The sequence below is a fragment of the Mytilus trossulus genome, chromosome 10 (assembly GCF_036588685.1).
Source record: "Mytilus trossulus isolate FHL-02 chromosome 10, PNRI_Mtr1.1.1.hap1, whole genome shotgun sequence".
Classification (NCBI taxonomy): Eukaryota; Metazoa; Mollusca; class Bivalvia; order Mytilida; family Mytilidae; genus Mytilus; species Mytilus trossulus.
Window position 1 is genome coordinate 5,050,030 of NC_086382.1, and position 11,750 is coordinate 5,061,779.

Sequence of the window (11,750 nt, forward strand, 5' to 3'; positions counted from 1 at the left end):
TATTAGGGGACGACCATTTGATATTCTGGGGGGGGGGGGGGGGGGGGGGGGCAGGAGGATTTGTTTTTGATCGGTTATTTATTTTTGTAAAGCGAGAGGACAGATTATTCATTTCCTGCACTATTGAAGCAAGATTTTTCATTTTCATTAAAGCAGGGGACTGATTATTCATTTTCACAACTATATTTATGATATTTGAAAACATACAATTTTTAAAATATTTGTTAATTATGAATGAATTATCAAGTATAGTCAAGTTATTGTCATCTTCGCTAGCCAAGGGTTATGATCCACTCCCCCTCTCTTCAAAGAATAGATCAGATGCGGATGTGGATCCTAACCCTTGGCTAGCAAAGATGAGTTATTGTGTCCATGCATTTAATCAAAATTAATCTTTATCCCCTGCAAACATTTTAAGATTCAAGATTTTATTCATAACCTCAGACACAAACTTGTGTAAAGAGGAAAATATATACAAACATAAAAGAGAATACATAGCGAGACAGGACAACCGAAACACAAATGCATTGTCTATTATAAACGATAATTGGTATATAATTAGTAGTATTTTATACTTTTCTTTACGAAATGAATTATTTATATTCCCAATCAGCATACATGTATTGCATTTATACATGGTATTTAAGTTTGGTTTTTCCTAACCTCTTTCAAAGGTATTGTGAAGCGTATTTTGCCGAGCGGAGCGAGGCAAAAAAAATTTTGAAGGGTTTTGGAACTGCTGAAGGCCCAAGAAGCTATAGACCTGCTGAGTTATTTATTTTCGATACATTGCAAGTCAGGTAATTTATTTTCAAACTACTGAAGAACAAACCATTTATTTTGGTAATTATCAAGGCTGAGTTATTTATTTTCAAAATCCTCCTGGCCCCCCCATCCCAGAATATCAAATGGTCGTCCCCTTAGTACAATTTGACAATTGCCAATCCCACCACTAGACAAGGATTAACTCTTGCCCAAAGTTGCTTCTGAATTAAGCTTTAAAAACATCTTTTAGATGTTTATGGTTCATTTTTTTGGTGTCTAATAGGGTTCTAATTACACAAATTAGAAATATTAAATTTCATCTCCTTTTTGGACAACTAATACTATCCTTCTAATAGAATAACTTGCAGTCCTTTGTCATTTCAATTGGGAGATCTTATAAACATTTCAGTTACATGTCTTTATGTTTTGTACTTTATCAATCTTTCAAAAAACACCTTTTTTTTGCTACATTTTCTTAATGTTACACTGCCTGTCCTGGTAAATTGTTTTTATGACTATCAGAGGGGAAAAGATGTTTGCATTTCCTGGGATCAGGTCTGCCCCAAAACCTTTTCAGTCATTTCTATCCAAACATGCACGGCTGTAACATCATGAACATAGATTTTTTTTAATTTATTGTTGATTTATCATGTTTATTGTTGAATTGAATTGCATAAATATATAAATGTTTTTATCAAACTATTTACTTCAATGTTATAATTTCCTTTTCAATCTTTATCAATTTAGCATGCTGACTTAAGATGTACATATGATTGTTAACATGGTTAATGAATTTTATAATACCATTGATATTATAAACAAAGAATATTATTTCATGAATTAGAGAGTTGTTTGTTTTTACCAGCTGATAAAAAAATACCAATTTCCAAGGCAAATTTATAAAGATGGAAGTTTCATGAAATGATGAAGACAGTCAAACAAAAAATCCTATCAATCAACAAGTGAAAAACATTCCTGACCTGGTACGGGCATTTTCCAAAAAAAATATGATAGATTGAGATTAAGAACCTCAATGATAGAAGTTAGATGGCTCTAGATTGATTTGTACCCAATTATTAATTTCCATTCAAGACTATAGCAACATCACTAAAAAACTCATACTTTGATTTTGGTGTCCTATTAATGAATACATCTGTCAAATGTCAAATGAAAAGATAAAGTCGAGGATGGAAAATGGACGATGTATCAAAGAGTAGACAACATCAAGGACACAATGGGTGCTGAACGCAGTGAAACAAAGTTTCCTACTTATAAAGACCCTATAAACCATCAATTTGATGTTCTATATTCATTGATATTGTACATGTAAAGTATCTTACATATGCCTTCACAGGTTACTTTATGGTTATGGAATATCTAGTTCACAGATGACTACAATCCCGTCCTTTTTTCCTCAAATATGATCTACAGAAAACACATTTATCATAGGTTTGAACTAGCATTAACACCATGACGGGTACTAGATCTTCTTGCCCTTCAGGAACACGTGAGATAGCTCCAGATTTTAGGTTGGGTTCGAGTTGCTCTGTCTTTCGTTTTCTATGTTGTGTTTTTGTGTACTTTTATTTTGTCTGTTGGTCTTTTTCTTTTTTTTAAGCCAGGGCATTTACTGATTTGGTGAATTTTAGTGTCCTCTTGGTATCTTTCGCCCCTTTTTAATCAACTTTGTTAAAATATAGATTACAGTGTCCGAAGTTTCTTGAAAGGATCAAACGATTGTTCACTACACCAGCTAACACATTTTGGACTTCTTGTTAGAAAAATCTGGTCTCCATGCTTTTTCATGCAACTCTACAGCCTCTTGTGATATACCGTCGGTAGGACTTCGTCCCCAAAATGTGCCATGCTACAACATTGAGAGATTGTTTGAATCAGTGGGTGTTCGTTTAATCAATGTCTAATGCTTGATTAATTGTTTCCGATATTTCAGCTCACATTTTTAGCTCACCTGGCCCGAAGGGCCAAGTGAGCTTTTCCCATCACTTTGCGTCCGTCGTCGTTGTTAACTTTTACAAAAATCTGAAACTACTGGGCCAAATTGAACCAAACTTGGCCACAATCATCATTGGGGTATCTAGTTTAAAAAATGTGTGGCGTGACCCGGTCAACCAACCAAGATGGCCGCCACGGCTAAAAATAGAACATAGGGGTAAAATGCAGTTTTTGGCTTATAACTCAAAAACCAAAGCATTTAGAGGAAATCTGACAGGGGTAAAAATGTTTATCAGGTAAAGATCTATCTGCCCTGAAATTTTCAGATGAATCGGTCAACCCGTTGTTGGGTTGCTGCCCCTGAATTGGTAATTTTGTGGAAATTTTGCAGTTTTTGGTTATTATCTTGAATATTATTATAGATAGAGATAAATTGTAAACAGCAATAATGTTTAGTAAAGTAGGATTTACAAATAAGTCAACATGACCGAAATGGTCAGTTGACCCGTTTAGGAGTTATTGCCCTTTATAGTCAATTTTTAACCATTTTTCGTAAATCTTAGTTATCTTTTACAAAAATCTTCTCCTCTGAAACTACTGGGCCAAATTGAACCAAACTTGGCCACAATCATCATTGGGGTATCTAGTTTAAAAAATGTGTGGCGTGACCCGGTCAACCAACCAAGATGGCCGCCACGGCTAAAAATAGAACATAGGGGTAAACTGCAGTTTTTGGCTTATAACTCAAAAACCAAAGCATTTAGAGGAAATCTGACATGGGGTAAAAATGTTTATCAGGTAAAGATCTATCTGCCCTGAAATTTTCAGATGAATCGGTCAACCCGTTGTTGGGTTGCTGCCCCTGAATTGGTAATTTTGTGGAAATTTTGCAGTTTTTGGTTATTATCTTGAATATTATTATAGATAGAGATAAACTGTAAACAGCAATAATGTTTAGTAAAGTAGGATTTACAAATAAGTCAACATGACCGAAATGGTCAGTTGACCCGTTTAGGAGTTATTGCCCTTTATAGTCAATTTTTAACCATTTTTCGTAAATCTTAGTTATCTTTTACAAAAATCTTCTCCTCTGAAACTACTGGGCCAAATTGAACCAAACTTGGCCACAATCATCATTTGGGTATCTAGTTTAAAAAATGTGTGGCGTGACCCGGTCAACCAACCAAGATGGCCGCCACGGCTAAAAATAGAACATAGGGGTAAACTGCAGTTTTTGGCTTATAACTCAAAAACCAAAGCATTTAGAGGAAATCTGACATGGGGTAAAAATGTTTATCAGGTAAAGATCTATCTGCCCTGAAATTTTCAGATGAATCGGTCAACCCGTTGTTGGGTTGCTGCCCCTGAATTGGTAATTTTGTGGAAATTTTGCAGTTTTTGGTTATTATCTTGAATATTATTATAGATAGAGATAAACTGTAAACAGCAATAATGTTTAGTAAAGTAGGATTTACAAATAAGTCAACATGACCGAAATGGTCAGTTGACCCGTTTAGGAGTTATTGCCCTTTATAGTCAATTTTTAACCATTTTTCGTAAATCTTAGTTATCTTTTACAAAAATCTTCTCCTCTGAAACTACTGGGCCAAATTAATCCAGACTTGGCAATCATCATCTTTGGGGTATCTTGTTTTAAAAATGTGTCCGGTGACCCGACTATCAAATCAAGATGGCCGCCACAGCTAAAAATAGAACATAGGGGTAAAATGCAGTTTTTGGCTTATAACTCAAAAACCAAAGCATTTAGAGCAAATCCAACACGGGGTAAAATTATTAATCAGATTAAGATCTATCTGCCCTATAATTTTCAGATGAATCTGACAACCCATTGTTGGGTTGCTGCCCCTGAATCGGTAATTTTAAGGAAATTTTGCTGTTTTTGGTTATTATCTTAAATTTTATTATAGATAGAGATAAATTGTAAACAGCAATTATGTTCAGCAAAGTAAGATTTACAAATAAGTCAACATGACCGAAATTGTCAATTGACCCCCTAAGGAGTTATTGTCCTTTATAGTCAATTTTTAACAATTTTCATAAAATTTGTAAATTTTTATTAACATTTTCCACTGAAACTACTGGGCCAAGTTCATTATAGATAGAGATAAATGTAAGCAGCAAGACTAGTAAAGTAAGATTTACAAACACATCACCATCACCAAAACACAATTTTGTCATGAATCCATCTGCTTCCTTTGTTTAATATTCACATAGACCAAGGTGAGCGACACAGGCTCTTTGGAGCCTCTAGTTTGTGTTTAAAATCAAGTAGTAGAGCAAACAGATCTATCTTTTTCTAGGGACCTGTTATGTCTTGAATTTGTCTAAAAATTATTTGATCTAGACTCAAATCGTTTCAGTTTGTTAATTTTTTTATCTGATGATAACAGGGGATTTCTCGCTACATTGAAGACCTGTTGGTGACCTTCTGCTATTGTTTTTTTATTTGGTCGGGTTGTCTCTTTGACACATTCCCCATTTCCATTCTCAATTTAATTTTATGATTAAATTTTCTTTTCCTGTAAATTCTGTAGAGACTGTAGTTCTTTGTTTTAAACTAACAAGACACACATTTAACAACAAATCATTATCTTAGTCGTATTTAGTTCTCAATGCTCTTCAACTTAGTACTTTATTTGGCCTTTTAAGCATGTTTGATGCGAGCGTCACTGATGTGAGTCTTTTGTAGACATTCATTGTTTTCTTTTGTAATTAACTTCGGCTGTCATACAAATTAGATCGAGGTTAAGGTTGATTTATCAACTATTTTCTATATATAAAGGGAAATATAAATCAGGAATATGACGGTTGTTTTCCGTTCGGAAGAGGTGATGGAGCGTTTGATTTTGGAAAGACTCCTCAATGAATGCAACAGTAGTATAATGCTGTTCGAAAGTCATAAATCAATTAAGAGAAAACAAATGCGGGTTACAAATAAAAACTGAGATGACCTCGAAAAAAAAAGCCAAAATAAAGTACGAAATTGAGCATTGTGGACCAAAAATTCCGAAACGTTTTGCCAAATATAGCTACGGTAATCTTTTTATGAGGAAGAAAAGCTATAGTATTTCAAAAATCAAATGTAACCTGTTCATATATAATCATAACCATATCAATGATAGTTCATGTCAACACAGAAGTGCTGACAACTGGTATTGTGATACATAAAAAGTAAACTCACAAAAATCCTGAACTCCGAGGAAAATTCAAAACGGAAAGTCCCTATAATCAAATGGCAAAATCAAAAGCTAAAACACATCAAACAAATGAATAACAACTGTCATATTCCTGACTTGTTACAGGCATTTTCTCATGTAGAAATCAAGTTCTTTCTTCTGCTGGTGGACATTTCGTCCCCGAGGGTATCGCCAGGCCAGTAGTCAGCACTTCGGTGTTGACATGAAATCTATAATGTAGTCATTTTTTTTTTATAAATTTCCTGTTTACAAAACTTTGAATTTTCGAAAAACTAAGGGTTTTCTCATCCCAGGCATAGATTATCATAGCCGTATTTGGCACAACTTTTTGGAATTTTGGATCATCAATTATCTTTAACTTTGTTCTACTTTGGCTTTATAAATATTTTGATACGAGCGTCACTGATGAGTCTTGTGCAGACGAAACGCGCGTCTGGCGTACTAAATTGTAATTCACTGGGTCGATGCTACTGCTGGTGGACGTTTCGTCCCCAAGGGTATCACCAGCCCAGTAGTCAACACTTCGGTGTTGACATGGATATCTATTACAATGCTCTTCAACTTTGTATTTGTTTGGCTTTTTAACTATTTTGATCTGAGCGTCACTGATGAGTCTTATGTAGACGAAACGCGCGTCTGGCGTATAAAATTATAATCCTGGTACTTTTGATAACTATTATATTGTTTAATAAATTTCCTGTTTACAAAAAATTAGAATTTTTCAAAAAAACTAAGGATTTTCTTATCCCAGGCATAGATTACCTAAGCCGTATTTGGCACAACTTTTTGGAATTTTGGATCTTCAATACTCTTCAACTTTGTACTTGTTTGGCTTAAATGAATATTTTGATATGAGCGTCACTGATGAGTCTTAATTGCGCGTCGCGTCTGGCGTACTAAATTAGAATCCTGGTACCTTTGATAACTATTTCCCAAGTAGGAAGCATTCCCTCTTTAATAGTATCATTACTGAGGTTTTGTGGTTTTTGTTTTGCTTTTATATTAAATATTTCTTTGTTGTTATTGCATTATTGTTTAGGATAATATTTTATTATTTCATATTTCATGTAGAAGAGGGGTGTTAATACAATTGCCATTATTTATGATGTTATCTTACACAGCCCTGTCTCACATCTGCTTTGTTAACTAGCAGTAAAAGTCACGTAGACTAATGGTAAACCTATTACATGTATTACTCACATACATTGATATGACAAAGATTGAGTGTTATCTAAAGCTACTTATTTTAACTTTCTCATTACTTCAAATAGGATTTCAGTTTTCCGAAAGTATCAAATCACGTATGACAAAAATATCAATACTTTTATGTTATCTCAGTCGTCAACATTAAACCTGTTACATGTACCTTATAGTCATACAAATCGATTGAATGTATTGTGAACGTGATTATTTAAAACATTTTGTTAATATGCACCATTGAAATAAAAGGTAAGAAATAAAGATTATTTTATAAATTATTACGAATGGTGTTTATCTTTTTTTAATAAGAAGACATTTTCTCGTTGTCAAGTGACATCTAAGATATAGTAAATATTTTGTCAAAATTTTTATGAAAATTGAACGAGCCAAATTAGTTTAAATCAATGTGTTTGCTACCACATTAACATAATTAAGTAGATATTTTGAAATGTTTGTATTTGATAGCGGTACCAATGTCGTGCATGGCAAGTTTCTTCTTCACACAATGATAACCAAATACATGCATAGTTTTGAACTGAATATAGTTATTGGAAAGGTTTTGTATTATCATCCCTTGTTGAGAATATAATAAACCAAAATAAAAAAATAAAAATATACCGAAATTCACTATAAATGCGTCGATTTTATAACCAAAAAAAAAAAGTTTCTTTTGTAAAGAAAGCACTAAAAAAAGCGAAAAGTTTTTTTCCCGTGAAATCTTTGTTTCTCCAAAACAGTCCAAAAATATTTAAAATGTTTGTTGTCAAATTCTATATAATACGCAAGAAAAAAAAGAATAGAAGAAGAGACAGCAGGAGAGAGAAAAAATTAGAAAATAAAAAAAGTTTTTGTAAATTAAATTTTCATCCGTTTACACCAGGTTTTAAATAACTATAAACATCCCAAAAAGTTTGAATATCTATTTAATCATGCTATTAAAGCTAAATAACCCAAAACGTTACAGGGCATGTATGTCTGCACAGTAAAATGGCAAAATCTTTCAAATTCATATTATAAAGTGCATATATATTGATTTTCATTTTACAGCGTGCCTAGAAAAAAGAAAATGTACTAAAGCGATAACAACAAAATCATCAAAATGTCAAAGTCAGATAAAATAAAATCACTAGAATTTTACGCATATCTGTGTCAGAAAGTGGGATCAGAAGAAATAGTAAAGTCAAGGCGGTTGATATATACTATAGGAGATATAGCCATGGATAATAATTATCCCCGCATAAGCAGTGGTAGTAAAGGGGAAGGACTAAATTTTAAAGGTAGTGACACCGATGTTATGTTTATAGAACCTGATTTTAGAGTATACCAATCAATGAGTGATGTCATTGATCGTTGGGGAGTGGCATTGCTCATGGACACCGACGAAACGCCACCATGTTTCACATACCTCCATATATTACCTAAATATGGCGTACCGTTTTTGTTTACTGAACAATTGCGAGAACAAAAAAATGGTAAAATGCTGCTTTCAAGCGAACTTTTCAAAATACATCGTTTAAGACATTTAGTATTAACAAAACCTATGTTAAATAATATTCATGGTCCATGTATATCGGATGATTTAGAAGAGAATGATATTGCATATTGCATCAAATGTGAAAAATGGATATCACAAGCGCAACCATGGATAAACAGACCACGTACAGAATGGCCACCACCTGATCTTATTTCACAAATAATATCATTAGGCGTATTATTTGTCCCCATTGGTTGCAAAGGATCCGTTAATGAAATGTTCGAATGGAGGATATCGTTTTCAGTTGCAGAAAAGATGCTGATATTTTCCTTCTGTCATACCCAGTTACTGTGCTATGCTTTATTGAAAATCTTGTTGAAAGAAATAATAGAGAAGTTACCAGGTTTAAAAGGGTTATTGTGCTCATATTTCCTAAAAACTCTAATGTTTTGGATATCTGAAGAATTGGATCCGTCTGTTTGGCGACCAGACAACATTATACCTTGTTTTATGGCATGCTTACAGAAATTGTTATACTGTGTAGAATATTCAACACTTTTACACTATTTTGTTCCAAACAATAACCTTTTCTATTCCCGGTTCGACATAAGTAACAAAAGGAAATTAGTCGGTCTTCTTCGGAATTTATATCAGCAAGGCATTCAATGTTTTTCATCTTCAGTAACTCTCCATGATTATCCTATTTCTTCATGTAATATGAGAAGGCAACTAAGCCTTAAAACAATATTGGCACAGGAAACAATTCATCTTTTTTCCTTTGGAAGAGCGAAAGGAAATATTGACAGATTGATGAAAAACATTCTGCATCATTCTAAAAGTTGTCTGTCGAGAAGCATATTTAACTTATTTTTTGCAGATGCACACCATTTCGTATCTAAGAGAACAAGCATTCATTGCAGCCCTACCAACAAACAGTATTACTACAACTATAAACATTACCTTAGTCAATTACTTATTGGTGTTAATTCAGATGCAATTTCAGGATGGTTGCTGTTAGCAACATTCTTCTATAGTCATAAACATTATCCAGAAGCATTGATGATAACAGATCATGTAATTTCCAAGTACACAGACAAAACAATTCCTGTTCCAGTGGAAACATCTTACAATATCGTTGTTTTTCATGAACTACATAATAATGTAATGGAATTAATGAAACATGAAAAGACAATCAATATAGTAAAAACCTTAACAAATCTTGACATCAACCTTGATTCCAAGTCATTGGCGGTTTTACCAGAATTGCAACAAGACGTCCAGGATCCTTTTATGGTATATTCTTGCAAACCAATGACATATTTCATTCGGTTTTTGAGCTATTACTATCTAGAAAATGTTGATTCATGCAAAGATGCATATATGAGACTATTACAGGAATACCTTAATACCGTTTCATACTTGAAAAACAGGCAAAGTCATTCTGTGCGTATGGCTAAAATGTTCCAGTTATTTGATACGATATTATTCACGGGAATCTCTGCACAGATGATTGGAGAATTAGAATCTGCAAAATATTTCTTTCGGTTAATAGCTATACACGATGTCTATAATTGCACCTCTGCAGCATCCAGACTGTCGAATCTCATTTGAAATTATTTATTTCAAAGTCATTCTAATGATATTGATTTACCTACTGCAAACGTAGGATAGGAATAAACAATTGATTTTGTAAACACTATTCCACCTAATGTATAAACAATTACATACGATTATCGTGTATGTTGGACGGTAATTCTTCTGAAACATGTTTTTCAAGATTGAAAAATTGGGTCATGACAGTTTGGCGACTTTTATAGTTAAAGCTATATTACAAAAGAAATAGATTATATTACCTTTCTTTTTATCTTTCTACGTTGATTTAAGAAAACTTTGAATGAGTGCCATAAAAAGCTAGTGAAGATTGATAAACTACCTGTAACATTGTCATTTAACGTCCAATATTAAAGTCTATTTCAAGTGTTAACATTGAAAAAATTAATGGCGCTTACAGCTTAAATATTTCGGACTTTCTCAATTGAGCTACTCTGGATTCATTAATATTCGTTTGATAACAAATTTCGTGGGTACAATTGAACCACAAATTGAAATGTTCAATGAATAGCATATTTTAATGTGTTTTGTAAACAGAGATCGACAAAACGACGAAACAAAATATCCACGAAAATGCATTTTTTTTAGCAATCCTTGAAAATTGAAACAAACGAAAATAAATGAATTCACAGTATTAAGTCCGATAAACAAATGGTTCTAGTAGTTTCTAAATACCGATACAAATTATGACTTATAATATATCCCTTTTAGCTCACTTGGCCTACAGGTCCAATTAAGTTTTTTTTATCACTTGGCGTCCGTCGTTCGTCGTCTTCTGTTAACCTTTACAAAAACCTTCTCATTGGAAACTACTGAGCCAATTTTAACAAAACTTGGCCACAATCATTATTATAGTATCTATTTAAAAATGTGTCCGACGCACCCGCCCTCCAATCACAATGGCCGACATTGCTAAAAAAAAGAACATAGAGGTAAAATGCTGTTTTTGGATTATAACATTGAAACCAAAGCATTAAAAGTAAGTCTGACATCGGGTAAAATTGTTTATCAGGTCAATATCTATCTGCCCTGAAATTTCAGATGAATCAGACATCCCATTGTTAGATTACTGCCCCTGAATTTTAAGGAAATTTTGCGGTTTCTGGTTATTATCTTGAATATTATTTTAGATAGAGATAAATTGTAAATAGCAATAATTGTTCAGCAAATGAAGATCTACAAATAAGTCATCATGACCAAAGTGATCAGTGGTTTCCTTAAGGAGTAATTGCCCTTGATAGTAAAATTTTAACAATTTTTCGCAAATTTTTGTTATCTTTTTCAAAAATATTCTCCTCTAAAACTACTGACCAAACTTGTCCACAATCATCATTAGGGTATTGTCCATTTGACTTCTATATATTTGCCGAAAAAAAATCTTAAAAATTCATTTTTTACAATTATTATTTTTTTCCTCCATGTATGTTAATATATGATACATACGAACTCTGACTATTAGTTTCATAATTTTGGGTCTATAATTAAAAAAGTTTCCCTTTAGGTCTCTATGTTAATTTTATTTTTTGAAG

General features: G+C 33.0%; 1 protein-coding gene across 1 annotated transcript; it reads left to right on the forward strand.

The window, feature by feature from the left end:
- Positions 1 to 8,235: 8,235 nt before the first annotated feature.
- On the forward strand, positions 8,236 to 10,221 carry LOC134686648 (uncharacterized). The gene has a single exon (XM_063546322.1). It carries the CDS (start codon positions 8,236 to 8,238, stop codon positions 10,219 to 10,221), a length of 1,986 nt encoding a protein of 661 aa, XP_063402392.1.
- Positions 10,222 to 11,750: the final 1,529 nt, after the last annotated feature.